Genomic DNA, 17,323 nt, shown 5'->3' on the forward strand with positions numbered 1-17,323 from the left:
GATTAGCATTTTTCTTGCAAAATGATGAATATTTCCTTAATTATTTTTAAAAATTATAAAATGAAAAGTACACAAGAATAAACGATGAAAATGCAATGCAGAGGGAGTATGAGTCCTATTATAGGAAGAATATTTTGAAAATAAGAGAAATTGTAAGGGATGAATTATTAGAATACTTGATCAAACTAAAAGTGCTTATAAATTGAAAAGTCATAAGTTGGGGTTTTTGGCTCATAATCAATTTAGATGTTTACCAAACGCATAAATAAGTTTTAAAAAATGTTTATAAGCTAGTATGACAAACTTATAAGCTTACCTGAAACCCTCTTATTTTCTAAATGGTATGAACTATGATATACCAAGTAACTAAACAACTGCTCTTATTAAGCAACTATTTTCAATGTAAAACTATTCCACATACCTATTTCAAGCACTTCTGTACAAACCAATTGCAGCTATAACAATTTTTCAACGTACAATAGAAATCTCCTGTAACATCTATGAATAACCAATAGCCAATAACCTGCACATAACCGATGCAAGCTAAGAGATCTTTGTGCACCTAACAATTAACAAAACTGTATCTGGAAGATCGAGTCCTTTGACGTTTCAAGACGTGTCTAAAATTTCTTCTGATGTTTACTGATTGCCTCTGAACCTCCATTCCATGCGAATTAGCAGCCAATGTTAGAAATCGCGAGTCGTCAGCGTTTATTCCACCTCCTTATCCTGGTCAACCAAAAGATCCAATTGTTAGAAAGCTCATTCATGCGGAGATAATATTTTGCAATTTGCATTACACTATTAGCATCCCATTTGTCTACATATGAAGGTCCAATCCAAAGAACAACTAACTTAGAACTGTTTTCAGAGATAGGCAAGTCTACAAGAATGTATGTCAGAAAACATGGCACCAAAATGTGGAAGTTGAATATCAGAAAACTCGGTTAGTGCTGCCAGTAGCTGAAGCAGCAAAAGAAGATCCGGATGTGGCGTACTTTAAATAGAGGGAGAGTTACACATTTGGCTGCTTGCCCAAAATAATTATAATCGCTAGCCACATATACAAAAAAAATATACATAAAATGTGTATATTATATATATATATATATATATATATATATATAATATATATATACAAAAAATATACATTTGCCGGCTATTATTTTGGTGGCCGGCTATACAAGAATGTCAGGTGCATATAAAGAAAGATCAGCTAAAAGTAATATCTCATTCACTTGCTAAAAGGTAAAGAATACTCTATGCTTGACTGTTTTCACAAAATGGAATTTAGATCCTTTTACTTGTTTTGTATAGCATCTCAAATAATGCTACTCATGATAATTTATCGAACTTTGTCAAGTGAACTATCTTATTGGAAATTAAATTTTTTAGTTATAAAAAAAAAAAGGTTGTGTCAAAGAGATGCATTTCAATAATTTCTACTGTTATGCCTTGTTTCCTTTTTCCCAATTCCCATGTTTTGCCCACTTACAACCCAAACATCCCTACCTATACTCAAACACATGAAATGCATATTGATATCCAAAATTTTACCCAATCAACTGTTTCGGAAACAGATTCTTCACTTTAAGACAATTTGGGCACTAAAATGTTGAGAGAGAAAAATTCTTAATATGGAAAAACATGATATTCTACACACCACAGAGTGTAAGGAGAAAGAGGGACAGCTATACCATGGCAATTAGTTTGTTGGGATAATTACCTTTTTGTACCATCATAAAAAATAATAGGTTATACGTTTTGTATATTAAGTACAAATATACAATAATAGACATATTGTATGCATAAATATACATACAATATACATAACCAATGTATATGTTTTGTATATTTTGGCTAGCACCCGTAGTTAATTTCGGCGGACTGGTCAAAATTGAAAAATCCCTAGTTTGTTTTTCCCCCAGCCACCCAACTCCAAACTAGTCCAAAAACGAAGGGACAAAAAGAAAGAGAAGAAAAAGGAAAAGATGGAACTTACTGTATCCTTCTTGGCTGCCTGTGATATATCATTAGCAGTTGTCCCATGCTTCTCGTTGTTGAATGCAAACTGAAGCTGCTTCTCCACAGACTTGAAGATAGATGTTCGTTTAGACCTTATTCGATAGGGAGGAGAGGCATTAAATGCTTGACCGTTGCACAGACCAATATCATTGGAAGAATTTCTAGAAAGAACTCCATTATGCATGCTAGATTTCTCTGAGCTGTCGACTTGGATCTCGTCACACGCATCAGTAGGTTTGTCCTTGCAGAAATCTCCATCTGCCTTCCCCATTTTATTATTAGTTGGCGTCAAAAGTTTCCTCTTCCTTAATATGGAAGGCGTATTTGGGAAGCTTCTAGCAGCAATTCTCAGTACAGATTCAGGAGTTTGTGCACATCGGCTACTACCCTTTGTACTAGGTGGAGTGAAGAAACCGTTTGCGGATGGGCTTGGACTTGCATCGGATTCACATTGTGCCGCCCAGCGGATATTTAGAAGATCTGAATCCAGTGGAGTACGACTTTCTGAACTTGGTGGTTCATAGTATAACGTACCACATGTAGGGATTTCACAAGGAAACAGCGCTTCAAAAACTTTTAATCGATCTACTTCACTATCTACTCTCTGCCTGTTTTCTGATTCTGTACTTGGTTTGATGTGTTGAATTGCATTTACTTCTGGTGATTGAGCTTCCAACCTGACGACTTCAGAATCAGTGGACTCAGTTTGAGGACCTCCATTTGAAGCACTGATTTCTGCTACTTCAGCAGCTTCTGATGTTTTATTTGAGCAAACTAGTAACTCTTCGGCTTTAGTTGTTCCATTTTGAAGGCCGTCCCTAGTAGCAGGTGGAAGGTTTCCAGTAGCTAAATAAAAGTCTAACTTTTTCCTCAAAGAGCTATTCCAATGATTCTTGATTCCATTATCAGTCCTGTATAAAATTTAGGTCCGGGAATGAGCAAGAAATGAAGTTAACCAGAGACATGTCTGGTACTATGAATTGATTCAACACTCTTGCGAATTCCTTTATAGGCTATAATTGTAGACACACAAAAGGCTCAAAGACGGAAAATAAATTTTAACATATTACAAGCTATATAAAAGTACTATAAACCATAGTTTTTAGAAGTTCAAACTATTTAGGAAATGTTTGACTAAACAATATTCAAAGAAACTACTAACATAATATGGAACTGAGAAAGTAACTTTCTAATAAAAAGGCTTCACTATGGAAACTATTCAGATATCTTTTCTCTTTATTCAGCTGAATGAAAAAACTACTAATTCTTCTCTTAGGTTACAGCTATTGTTGAATCTACCTAAAGAGATTCAATCTTTATGCTGAATTTATTACCTTCCAGGCAAAACTTTAGCAATTTCAGCCCACTTGTTACCATGGATCCGATGCGCTTCTACGAGTGCTCGTTCCTCCTCCAGTGTCCAAGCATCTTTTCTGATATTGGGATTCAAATGATTGTGCCATCTGATCAAATTTAAAGCAATAATCATTAACCCATAACAATCAATCAGATAGTAGGCTTTATTATCCAACAGACTCGCAGACAAACAAAGACGAGTGCCTAAAAAAGAACATGAAAACAAAGAATTCACTATGAATTTTAAGAATTGTCCACGTGAAAAAAGGAAAAAAAAAAAAAAGTACTCTTATTGGGAGCAAGATCGGTAGGGACGCACTACTGAAGCCACAGCAATTAAAGCTAACAACAGAAGGAAAGTTGTCAGCAGATTAACTCTTACTAAGTTGGGTAATAAATCAACAACGGAAGGCAAAGCTGATGGTAAAACAATTAACCTTCGTTAATACAACTTATTCAGCGGAATCCTAGCAAAGGCAATACATTCCATATATATACCTCTCACGGCATTGCTTCCCTATTCGACCAGGCAACGCTTTAGCTATGACAGACCATTTTATAGGCCCATACTTAGCGACCAGTTCAATAATCTTATCATCCTCCTGTTAACAAGTTCACCAGTAAGAGTTGGAAAGTATCAGAAATCATCCAGATAGTCCAAGCACAATCTAGGTTATGAGATAAATGCAGAAGGCAACTAAAGTAGAAGCAAACATACCTCCTGAGTCCAGGGTCCTTTAACAAGTTCTGGATTGAGAACCTTCTGCCAGCGATGCAGACATTGCACTTCTGATCTATCCGGGAAAAACTCAGCTGCATGTGAATCAATAATTGGCTAAAATAACACATTTAGTTGAGTGGATACAGTATGTTACCCCGAGAATCCAATAAGAATCCGTCATACATAAGATGATAGCCACTTGGACTGACTGACAAATTGCACAAAAAATTAAGACTTCAGAGTTCAACAAAGTTAAAGATCTATCCTTTGATACAAGCTATAATTTCCTGCTACGAAGCACCCAAGATCGTTGCCTAATGATCAATGAAGTGGGTGCAAATTTTGGAGACTAGGATTCAAATCCCAACCAAGACAAAAAACACTAGATGGTTTTTTCCCATCTAACTATGCCTTGGTGGACAGATTATCCGGTACCTATGCTGGTAGGTAGCAGTAGCCGATGTTATAATCTAGGTACACACAGGCAGACAAGAAAACCACCGTTATAAAAATAAAATTAAAAAAAGATCCTTCTACTAACTAGTAATCTAAGTTGAAGAATCTGCTTGAAGAACGTCGATATAGCCTTCGTCATTTCCAAATTTTGAATTTTATTTCAAATTATAAACACAACTCTATTAAGGCTAAAATTTGAAACATGAAAAGAAAAGCACGAGGGAGAGAGGATGACTGCAATGATATCCAAATTTGCCCATGTAATATTCAAAATTGCTCAATTTTGCCCCATGTGTAGTCTGGTCCATCCATACCCTTGCACTTAGCAAATAGTTTAGTATTTGTCCTTGTCATTAATGAAGCTCCATCGTGAAATGGGTGGACTCTACATGTCCAAATTTTACAAAAGAAAAGGTCCAAATTACATGTTAATCTTTATACCAGGATTTAAAATTTCCCTTAGATTGAAGCGTCATTCTTTTTACCAAGGTTTAAAATTTCCCTTAGCTTGAAGCTTCATTATGGATCAAGGGAAAAAAATAAGAATTTTTTCCTAATGGCAGGGTAATATTAAATCAAAAGTCTAACGGAGGGCAAAGTTGCTGAATTTTCAAATAGTGCATGGCAAATTTGACCCTTTTCCCCATCTAAATTGCATAAACAAATGCCAAATCAAGCTTAGATCTAAACAACTAAAACATGTAAGCAACAACATGCATGAATATATTAACTTGGCATGTCATCAAAGATGCACTAAGATCATTATGGTACCCAGACAAAAATCCATCAAAGTTTAAATGGTAATATATTCATGACTAAGACCAAGCAATGATCACGTACATTGAATGTCATCATCATTTAAGTCCTATAGCAATATTTCCACGTCAGACACCTATTCAATTTAAAGCATCTGGCCATGTCAAGGTGAAACAAATTGCCTCCTGTGAAGCTAACACTTGTAGCACAATATTGTCCTATTTGTAATTGCTACCAAAGAGACTAGCTAAGAGATAATACCTATTTTCTTCCAACATTTCCCTCTGTAAACTGAAACAGCCCTTTTCAAAGTATCATCCTGTGGCAAAGGAGATTTTATCGAATCAAAACGTAATTCCAAGAAGCAAAACCAAAAGCTGAACTTGCTATTTAACCAAAAAAAAAAAAAACAATTATAAGGAAAATCCAACTGGTGTACAACAACAATAATAATGAGGGTTGTAGAAGCATCAACAATTCTACATGCACAACTCATTACACCAAAAACAAACTGTTCCAATCTAGCTTTTACCAGTAACGATTAGATTATCCACTGTCAACAACAACATACCCAATGTATCGATAACTTGAAATTTTTAAAATCAAGTAACCTATAGCTTAGGCATTTAGGCTATTAAGATATCTTGCAGAAGAGATTATTTATTAGGAATATAAAGAATTCTATTTACCTCCTCAGGAGTCCAACCACCCTTTGCTCGCCTAATTGGACCAGTGGTTCTCCTGCAAAATTCACGCAAAAGAAGCACAAAGTATAAATTTTCAATTTTCAGTCCGGACTTGCGAACTAGCACAAAATACATAATATCACAGAATCCCTATCGTTGAGTAATTTGCATCAAATGATTGTCAGTCTGCTTTTTACTGGGATGCAAGAGATAGTAGAAGGCATAAACCAGTTAGCTATTATTGGATATTGCTAACCAGGACATTTTTAGTAATAGTTCTTCTACATAAAGCTTGAAAATTAGGCAATGTCTTGTTGGGATCGAAATAATCAAACCTCGAACGTCAATAAATCAGATGACAAAAAGAACTATACTAAAATAAGCATAATATTATTTATTATATGATTTGGCCAACTGGCCTACATATGAAAAACTAAAAATAAAAGCATAAATCTATTGAGAGAATAATCTCCCCCTAAACAAAACTCTTTAAGGACTACATTGTGGATGTTTTTTTTTTTTTTTTTTTTTTTTTTTGTGAGAAAAAATAGAAATCCAAAACTTCTCCTCCAAGAAAAGGGATAAATATGATAGAATCCTTTTCCACAAAGAAAACCTTTTCTACTAAGAAATCCTTTTTGGAGTAAAACACAATTATGGTAGAATCTAAATAAGGTAGGAAATTCAGGGCAAACCCTAACATGTCTTTCTGTAGTTCAATCACTTTCTTATGTCTCGAAATGGATTCAACTCAGTTTGACTCTTGTTCACAACAATCAAATATGCCTCCATTACAAATTCATTAGGTTGGGCTAATGATCTCCCTGCATCCACTAGCTCTATTCAAGTTCATTATTCAGAGGATTCATCATAGTTTAACCAGTTCTACATTGACTATCAACCTACCGCAATACGGATTCGGCCGGACCAAGTAACTTTTGCTCAAACAGTGTATTTGTGTTAAGAAATTTATTAAATATGTATAAATATTAATTATAGAATCCATTTATTACCACTTGAAGTCGCCGTTCTAAATCCAGAACCATAAAGTTGAATTCGCCTCTGGGGATCAACTATGCTTTGTGCGCTCACGTGGTCCTCAAACAGTGTATTTGTGTTAAGAAATTCATTAAACATGTATAAATATTAATTATAGAATCCATTTATTACCACTTGAAGTCATCGTTCTAAAATCCAGAACCATAAAGTTGAATTCGCCTCTGGGGGATCAACTATGCTTTGTGCGCTCATGTGGTCATAGTTAGTTCTAAATTCTAATCTTATCCATAAATGATATATAAATTAAGGCGTGAAAAGATAATTATTTATTATACAACAACATGCACAGAGATGCTATTTAGGAAGATCCCAAACTTTAAGCCGGAATACTAAAAGAAGTAAACATGAATTTTGTTAAAACCAAATATGAACTTACGAGAATTAAGAACCAACGTTACGAGCCAACCCCGAGGGTTAAGTAAACATGAATTACTCATTGAACTTACAGAATTAAGAACCAAAGTTAAACAATACCTGTGAATTGGTGATGTAGGAGTTGGGCTAGATACTGCCGGTGACCTTAAAGTAACACTACCACTATTTTCAGAAACCGATGAGCTCGAAGCAACAGCTGATTGCTTATTCTCAGTACAACATTCCTCCACTTTCAATTCATCCATTTTCCTCTTACCATAGCCTTCATAATCACCAATAGCAAAATAAGCAAACAAATAAAACCATCAACAAATTCAAAGAAAACAAAAACCCAACTAAGTACAACTCCTAAAATCCCAATAATGAACCACATAAGTAACTTTGTAACACAATATTGGAATATAAGCAACCCCAGATCCCAAAAACTCATTTTTCTTATCAACTTAGAAAAACAACACAATCTCAAACTTTACACACATCAAGAAAATAACCAAACCCCACTTGAAATTAACCAAAATCAAGTTACATAAGATGAAATCAAAGCTAAAATTGATCACAAACAAGTCAATAAATATATGAATAAAAAACAAAAATTTCAAGAATGAGCCTATAAAATGGTCCCAAATGTAAACCAATCAAAAAAAAAAAAAAAAAAAACCAATTAAAATTAACCAAAATAAAGTTGAACAAGATGAAATCAAAGCTCAAAATTGATCACAAACCAGTCAAAAAATAAACAAAAAACAAAACTTTCACGAAAAAATTTCAAGAATCCAATCCCAAACTTTATACTCATCAAAAAACAATCAAACCCCACTTCAAATTAACCAAAATCAAGTTAAATAAGATAAAAACTAAAGCTAAAATTGATCACAAAACCAGTCAATAAATAAATGAAATAAAAAACGAAACTTTCAAGAATCCAACAGTAAACAAACCTGTAATAGCTAAGAAGTGAAAATAATTCAGCTAAATAAATTATAAAAAATCTTAAAGAGTTGCTATAGTGAGTAAACCTTGCCCGTTGAATGACAAGCAAAAGAATAAATATTTTGTTTCCTTCATAGTAATAATAATATTATAAAAATATTTTGTACATAACGAATATATGGATGGAGTAAGGGTTATTTGACGGTGCCGTTACAATTTTACTATTTGGGATGCAACGGCGTTAACGGTTTTATTGGGCACGTTAAGAGACAAAAAGTTTGAACATCAAACGGCACACTTTGTGGGATTAATAAATGTCCAAACTTTTTTTTTTTTTTTTGGTTAAACAGATACTACTGATATATTAAAATGTCCAACTTGTTTACTTTACTCTTCCCGGGTAAATGTGGACCATTAGATTAAAAATGAATATTACAGATTTAAATCACAGGCCCAATGGTTTTGGCTCAAACTTTGTATTAATATTAAATATATTTATCTGATATATTTTCTCCGTTTCAATTTGTTTTTAGAATATGTTTTTTTTTTTAGTCTGTTTTTAAAAAATGTCATTTTATATATTTAGTAGGGAAAATCGTGATTTTAGTCCCTGTGTTATTACATAATTTCTATTTTGGTCCCCGTGTTAGTAGACTTAGCATATTTAACCTTGAGTTAAACAAGGTGAGTGCTTATGGTCTAATTTCTAACAGGACTTGATAGAGCTAAACAGATCATTGCTGGTACCAAGGGTGCTTTAGGAATTTACTTCTCCAGTTTTAATTACACGAAACAATATTCTTTGTTGTACAGAATTGGTATTACATGTTGATTCAAGGTTAAATATGCTATGTCCACTAACACAGGGACCAAAATAGAATTAAGTGCAAGAAACATAGGGACTAAAGTCACCATTTTCTCTATTTAGTAGCTCTTTACGTCAAACACATATTTAAGACTACGGTATTTAAAGAATGTTTTGGTACATTACACACATCTTTAGTTTAAGATCATAAGATTCAAAAATTTCTTTATTTTCTTAAACTCCATGTTGAGCCTAACTAAAACATACAAAGTGATACGGAGAAAGTATGTTTTATTATTCAAAACTTGATAAGCAAAAAAGAATTAGGGAGAAATGGTTATTTGACCCTTTACAAACATTTTTTAGTTTTATAACCCTATTACAAGAGATTTTCAATTTTTACAGATAAAAGATTTGAAAAAAAATACATAAGAGATCTGAAAAAGTCATTTTCTTCTATTCAAATTGTAAGAGGCGAAGAGATCTTATTTATACTTAAATGTATATAAGTACACTATTTTTTTTTCTGGAGACACATACAATAGATTGACATTGCTTGAAAGGTAACGTAAAGAAAATATTGGTTTGAAACAAAGTAATGTCTTATCAGAGTCTCACTGACTTGAATTTAAACTCATAAACGAATTAAATTATGACAATAAAACGATACTGCTGGCATAAAGTTTTGCATAAACTATTTATTGGTTACGAATGCAATATATTTTGTACCAGTTCATTTAAACTTTTAAATCCTTTTCCTTATATTGAGACAATTGCAAAAAATAGAAGTTATGATTTTGCTGGTACTTTTCTGATCCGCATTAGCATCTTTTATTTTGACTTGATAGTGTTTGTTATTGCAATGTCAATCTTAGTGGTTGAGTATATGATAATTATGGAAGCATGAACGATACTATATGGCAACAAGGCTTATAAGTGATTTTGGATTAGATAAGAATTAGATTAGTGTTTTGTAGTAACAGGTAAAGTGTCATTTACATTACTAAAAGAATCAGACGTTTCATGAGCAGCTGAAGCATATTGAAGTCAAGCATCATTTTCTCTGAAAAGTTGTATTAATAGGAGTTGTTAATTAATGTGAAGAAAGGGCTACACATAATAATCCAGCTGACTAAATCTAGTTTAAAAGTTGTGAATTATAAACTTTTTGTACAAGTTTGAACACAACATTTTACCTACAAAAGTTAAGAAATGGACGTCCAACTTTACCCACAAAAATTGATGTATAATTATCGTATTTCGGTATCCCGTCATTCAATCCAAAAGGAATAAATATCTCTTTCAAAGTAAGTAACAATACTGTAGATGTAGACATTCCAAACAAGAAAAGTAACTAATTCTCCATATATTAATAATTTCTCCATTCACATGGAAATTTTGATGACCTGCCAAGTGACGTTAACCAATCTTCCGCGTTTATTAAATTTGTTAAATCTAGAAACTATGGAGAGGGAAAAAATCAAGACAAAAGTTAGGATTTATCTATGACCATAACGTCTTGAAAATGAGGAACCATAATCTGGTGACTTCTTTGAGGTTGATTATGTGGCCTAATACCAAAACATTTTGAATTCCAATTGATTTTATCTTCTTCAAATAAAAGACAAGACAAGTATATTAAGGCTTAAACTGTTCCTTTCACATAGTCATCCATCTTCAATCTAGTTAAGCAAATTTAACAGATAAAAAGAAAAATCAAGTAAAGCTAACTATAACATGCATACATTATTTTTTATATATAATAACAATGGCGTGTCAAAATTAACTAGGCACACTTGACTATTCTTCGGAAAAAATCACCTTGTGCTCTTTTCTTCCCTTGGTTCGACTTTAAACTATATTTTGTTATTTCTATCCAACTTTATTGATTACTAGGTCACTCTCGAGTGCCCCAAAAATGTGCGTATGGATAGTAATAGTCTTAAGAATGAAATCTGTGTGCAAACCAGTGAAATCTGTGTGCAAACAGTTTAAACAAGTTCATTATTGAGCAAGTTGGTCTTACCACATAATTTCTCAAACATAGACACAAAAAGAATGCAATTTTAATGGCAAAGTGTCCATCAACATAGTCACGAGACTAGATTCAAGTTCACTAAAACTCATTCTGACTCCAAATATTCCTCGATTTGAGAAGCAAAAAAGAACATTTCAGTAATACCTCTTGTTAGGAAATGTGTGAAAACAAAAAGAATATGAAGGCTGTGTTAGGAACTCCTGCTCCTTTTCCTTGTCAAGAAACTCATATAAGAAAATAAATACTTCAGGTAAAAAGTTTGGACTGCATGCATACAACAGAATCATCTTAATCTTGTGTTGCTGCACCTTGGTTAAGCTCCGCAAACCTCAAACCAACACGCATCGAATGCTTCAAGAACTTCTCAGCACATCGCGTAACACAGGTTTCCTCTTGTTTATCTAATTTTTTTGACCTGAAATTGTCTACGCAGTCCGTGAAACATCTCTCCACCAGGGAATTATACATTCTCAAGCTGCAGTGGTTTAAGACAACAGAAAATGAGGTTTTCGTTTTCAAGTTGTAATACTGTAAATCATGAAGCGAATTAAGCCAGAACAAGTTAAAACCGTGTTCTTTATTTTCACGACTTCAATTACATAGCTAGTTGTGATGACCTGCCACTTCATTATGTCACCTAGGTGCCATTTGGCGCATATCTTTGTCATGCAGGAGCCCATCACTTGGTGGAATATCCTAGAGTTATGGAGAGTTATTTTCATGAAGGCTCTAGATCCTTATGGATTTGATAGGAAGATTCCTTTTGACGAATCTAGACTTGTAATTCTAAAGAGGCCCTCATTTGTAAATGTTGAGGAGCCTGTACACAATTATTACGAACACACTAGCCACTAATATACAGGGGGGCCACTCAATTGTAACTCATCAAGCAAGAAATCAAGCTCTATATAATACAAATTCCTTTTTCAATCTCGTGTTCTATCCAGCATTCCTTTAGTCACAAACTTAGCTCACCCTGTCACGTCCTTATTCCTGAACTAAGTGCACCATGATGCACTTGACAACTTGCTCACGATCTTACACTACTTGCTCATGATATTGCTTTGGCAAGCCAGCCTAAGATACTAAGAAATAAAACACAAAAGATTGCTAGAGGAAGCTTTGTATTATAGAGAACTTGATTTCCTACTTTGTGGCCCCCTATCTATACTAATCACCTTGGAGCTAGTGCGTGAATAATAATTGCATCTGGTCTTACAAATAAGGGACTCTGTCTAGATTCTTTCATAGCCTTCCAATGGAGTTCCCATGCAAAATCCATAAAGATCTAGAGCCTTCCCATGGAAAACCCTCCATAACTCTAGAATATTCCACCAAGTACTAGGCTCCTGCTATGCTGTCCTGCACATGTAAACCTCCTAGTCTCCTACATGACAAAGATATGCGCCAAATGGCGCCTAGGTGATGATGAAGTGGCGGGTCATCACATACTTCTGAGATAGTTCAGCACAAATTTTACACTATCTTGCTATATGTGCTCAGCTACATCCAAAATCTACAGTCTTACAAGTTACAATCATCATGATGAATCATTTACTCTTATCAAATTTACTAGATACTAAAACATGCGCCAGGGCATCCATCAGTGAAAACAGATTTGATAGTTAAAATAAGGGGGATGAACATTGCAAGTTGGAAATCCTAAAATAGGGACGGATAATTGTATGCTGAGAACAACTTAAAATTTGTCTTCTACGCCTAGGGAGAAAAAATTTAGACAACAACTTTTACTACATAAACTACATCACATGCCATTATTAAACTGAATTACAAGAAATTCAGAGTCTCCCAATTATTTTTTAAAATCTAAAATGACTTACTAAGGCACCAATAAGAAGGACCACCTTACCATAGATATTGCACCTCTTTAAGCAAGACCTATTAGAGGCTATTAAGGAGAGGTCTCATGTTGCGCTTTTCTAAGGACTTCTATAGAAATTCTTTTGAGTAAAGTATGTTAATCTTTTTATACGAAATGATAGAGTAGAAAAAGAGATAATTATAGAAGCTTCCCGCGAAAAATATTAAACAGCTTAGCTTCAAGAAAAACTTGTAAGAGGTCCTGTAAAAAATGTGACATGGCTCAACAGCCAGTGTCATGGACAAAAACTAGGTAAAGACAGTGGCATCTTTAACCTCAAACTTCTTTTAAATTTCACAACGGAATCCCAAGGTGAGCTAAAGCAATCTTGAGTTCTCAAATATGAAAACCTAATTACAGACTAAACAACATGATCCAAAGAATGCAAGCTTGTGAAGCCTTCTATTATACCAACAATTCTCAGAGTTCAATGGTTTGTGGAGCTAGGTAGGGTTGAGGGATCCGAAACCCCTTCGGCGGAAAATTACACTGTATATATAAGGTTAAAATTATTTTAATATATATAGTAAATGTTGAACCCGCTTGGCTTCTTGATGTATTTACTTCTTCATATTTTTAAAACCCCCTTAATGGAAATCCTGACTCCACCACTGGGTTTGAGAACCTAACCTAGAGGCTCATCCTACATGGTCTCATCCAAAGGCAAACCCAGAATTTTCACACGACAGGGCTTAAAGAAATTTGAGCTAGCTGCTCAACAAGTGTCCCCTAAAGGCTATTAGTGTAGTTGATTATATAATCATTTTAAAGGTACATACACATACATATGCTGCTGAAGTTTTCGGGGTCCGGTGAAAGAACAAAAGAAACTCCCCAGGTAAAAGTTTGTTCGGAGGTTTAAAAATTATTTATCATTTCTTCTCCATAGTAACAATACAACTTGGATCTTATGCACGTTAGGAAAGTATAATCCCAGGTTAGCTGCCTAATGGTTAGTGGTAGAAGTTCAAACCATGGCAAGGGCAGTAAATCATGCTTAGAATTCCTTGGAGATCCCACCATCAAAAGGTGGAAATGGAGCTCGGTATGAAGGAATCTTGAATTATAATCTATAGGAACTGAGGAATATGACGAATGAAAGGCTACTTTTGATGTAGATATATCTGAAGAATAGAAGGCTACTATGACTTGTATTTTTTTTATTTTTTTTTGGAAACTCTATGACTTGTAATTCTTCTCATGCGAGCTAATTGCAAGACATTCAATTATGCTTTATAACATTCAAACTTTCAAATTTCTTTTCCGTTGCCAAAGCAAAAATGGAAGTAGTAGCAATTGAAAGACAGCTTGTGTGATGTTAAGCAAAGATAAGGTTAATGTTGTCGCAGACCTAAAATAAACAAATAAATGTGTCTTCTCTCTAACAGCTTCACATTTTAAGGGGGTGTGATTCACACAGTTTGACATGGTATCAACACAGGTAGAACCAGAGGCGGATGCAGCCGCTAGATACTGGATTCATCCAAACCAGGTATTTTCGACACGGAGCATATATATATATATATATATATATATATATATATATATATATATATATATGCTGAACCCATAATTTTAAGGTACAATAAGTTTAGTGTTAAAAAACATAAATGCCGAATCCATGTTAAATCCTAAATCCACCTTTGGGCTGAACATGTCTTTCAAGAAGCCAACTTCCAGCTCAAATTGACATTTTTTTCTCAAAAAGCCTAAACTTTAAACTCCGTGAAAGGGGATAATATCGGTTCTTTTATTTCTTTGATAATTTTATGAAAAAAGAATGGGTTCTGTAAAGAAAACTTCTTTAATCACTTCTTGGGGCAATTAAGCTATATTCTGCTTTTCTACACCATGTTAAACATACTATAATTTTCTATACCATGTTGCTGAAAAAGCTATTCTTTTATTTTTTGATAGGTGTATGAAAAAAATGGGTTCTTTCAGCAATCAAACTAGTAAAGACAACTTTCTTAATCACTTTCTGGGGAAAGTAAGCTACATTCTGCTTTTCTACACCATGTTAAAGATACTATAATTTTCCTTTTATAATTTCAACTCAACAAAGAAAATCAAGAATCCAACAGCACCAGCAAGCAAACAAGTAAACATATTTTTAGCCTACAAACCCAGTATTTTCGACAAGGAGCATGGATATATATATATATGTGAATACCCACTAAAATTTCAACAAATACTAGATGTCACCCCATAATTTTAAAGTACAATGAATGCAGTAATAAAAATGGGTTCTTTCAGCAATCAAACTAGTAAAGACAACTTCTTTAACCACTTTTTAGGGGCAACAAAGCTAAATTCTGATTTTCTACGCCATGTTAAAGATACTATAATTTTCCTCTTACAATTTCAATCCAGCAAAGAATACAACATCACCAGCAGCATACAAGTAAACCCATTTTTAGCATTCCCTTTCTTAACCATTTTTGGGGGCAATTAAGCTATATTCTGCTTTTCTAACCATGTTAACGAAAATCGATTCTTTCAGCAATCAAACTAGTAAACAAGTTACCACTTTTTTGGGGGGGCAATTGAGCTATATTCTGCTCTTCTATACCATGTTAAAGATACTACTATAATGTTCCTCTTACAATTTCAACTTAGCAAAGAAGATCAACAATCCAACATCACCAGAAGCACACAAGCAAACCTATATAGACATAGGACAGTAGAGTTTTGGAGTACTTTTGTAAATATCCTTTCAGTACAACCCATGTACTGTTTTGCTCACAAGATATATAATACAGTTACCAGTTTCAAAAAAAAAAAAAAAAAAAAAAAAAAAAACCATTTTTAGCATTCCTTTTTTTCCACTGAAATTAGTAAAGATAACATCTTTAACCACTTTTTGGGGGGCAATTAAGCTACATTCTGCTTTGCTACACCATTTTCAACTTAGGAAAGAAAATCAAGAATCCAACATCTTTTTTTGGTGAATAGATTGAAATTGTAAATATGTAAACATGTAATTGAAAGAGGAAAGAAAAAAGAAAAAAGAACCTGTCACGAACTTGAAGCTGATCAATCATAGCAGTCATTCTAAGTTGGTCAGCTTCAGAAAGAGAACCCACATCACCTAACATACTCTTCTCCATTTTTCTTGAATTTTATCCCCACAAATATGCAAATATGAAGCTCTGTTTTTCTTCTCTTTTTTATTTTGTCCTTTTACATGGCCTATAAACCCTAATACTTGTGTGGTGACTTGGGAAATTGGTTAGCACTTAAAGTTTCTTTTTAGGCCCACCTACTTTCTAAAATTACACTTTCTCCCCAATTTTTTTTTATTGTTAGAGCGCTTTGAAATTTGAACTATTAAGCCTAACTTCATCGGTCTCTACTTAGACTCATGTTTTATTTTGAACTGCAATTTGAATGAAGTCCAACGTCATATATACATTCAACTATGAAGTTTGGTGATGCTTGATACATGAATGACCGAAGTTAACAATTATATTAATGTTCATCACATTATTATTTATTAATTCATTTCTTTCAATATAATGATTCTTCCTTGTTCATATAAAGAGGGCGAAACAAAATTTGATGGTAGTGAAAAGAAAAATCAGCAACATCAATCAAGATAAACTTAAAAAGTTTAGAATGTCAATTTTCATTCAATTGCCAGTATGCAGTACAATTAATGTTAGATTTTGTTAGTTACAGAGGTACACAACGTTTTTGTCTGAAGTTTGCTAATCTTTACTACAACTTAAAATTTTTGAGAAAAATGAGTTATAATTCAAACGGCACGTATAAAATCTGCTACCGAGGGAAATTCGTGAAAATAGGACCTCATGCCCTCTTACAATTTGAATAGAAGAAAATGATTTTTTAAAATTTTTTATGTATTTTTTTCAGATCTCTTATGTGTAAAAAGTGAAGATCTTTTGTAAAAAGATCATAAAACTAAATAAACGATCAAAAATCCAATTCTCTATAAATTAAAACGAGCAGTAGCTTTACGAGGTCATTTTTTTGTGCGGAATGCCCTTCAAAGGCACTGGTCTTTAAATTTTGTCCCTTAAATTTGAAATCTTTAATTTTGTCCTTCGCATAAAACCCATTGGTTCTGGGTTCGAATCCTCGCCCAGTCAAATATTAAAAAAAATCAAAGTTTGTAGCAAAGTTAGGCCTATTCGTCAAATACCTTAAAAAAAAAAGCTCGAAGTTTGAATAGGCCTAACTTTTGCCCAAAATTAGGCTTATTCGGGCAAGA

General features: G+C 33.6%; 2 protein-coding genes across 2 annotated transcripts; both read right to left on the minus strand.

Annotated features, from left to right (window-relative positions):
• Window positions 1–267: 267 nt before the first annotated feature.
• On the minus strand, window positions 268–7,696 carry LOC132057143 (transcription factor MYB3R-5). Its single transcript, XM_059449606.1, has 8 exons — window positions 7,534–7,696; window positions 6,004–6,055; window positions 5,576–5,633; window positions 4,100–4,194; window positions 3,880–3,983; window positions 3,360–3,488; window positions 2,003–2,936; window positions 268–729 (listed from the first exon to the last, which is right to left on the minus strand). Exons 1-8 carry the CDS (start codon window positions 7,677–7,679, stop codon window positions 712–714), a joined length of 1,536 nt encoding a protein of 511 aa, XP_059305589.1. The 5' UTR covers window positions 7,680–7,696; the 3' UTR covers window positions 268–711.
• A 3,557-nt stretch (window positions 7,697–11,253) lies between these two features.
• On the minus strand, window positions 11,254–16,291 carry LOC132057144 (mitochondrial import inner membrane translocase subunit Tim9-like). Its single transcript, XM_059449607.1, has 2 exons — window positions 16,105–16,291; window positions 11,254–11,682 (listed from the first exon to the last, which is right to left on the minus strand). The coding sequence occupies exons 1-2, from the start codon at window positions 16,197–16,199 to the stop codon at window positions 11,496–11,498; spliced, it is 282 nt and encodes a 93-aa protein (XP_059305590.1). The 5' UTR covers window positions 16,200–16,291; the 3' UTR covers window positions 11,254–11,495.
• Between the last annotated feature and the right edge of the window lie 1,032 nt (window positions 16,292–17,323).

Source organism: Lycium ferocissimum, chromosome 5 (genome assembly GCF_029784015.1).
Source record: "Lycium ferocissimum isolate CSIRO_LF1 chromosome 5, AGI_CSIRO_Lferr_CH_V1, whole genome shotgun sequence".
Lineage (NCBI taxonomy): Eukaryota > Viridiplantae > Streptophyta > Magnoliopsida > Solanales > Solanaceae > Lycium > Lycium ferocissimum.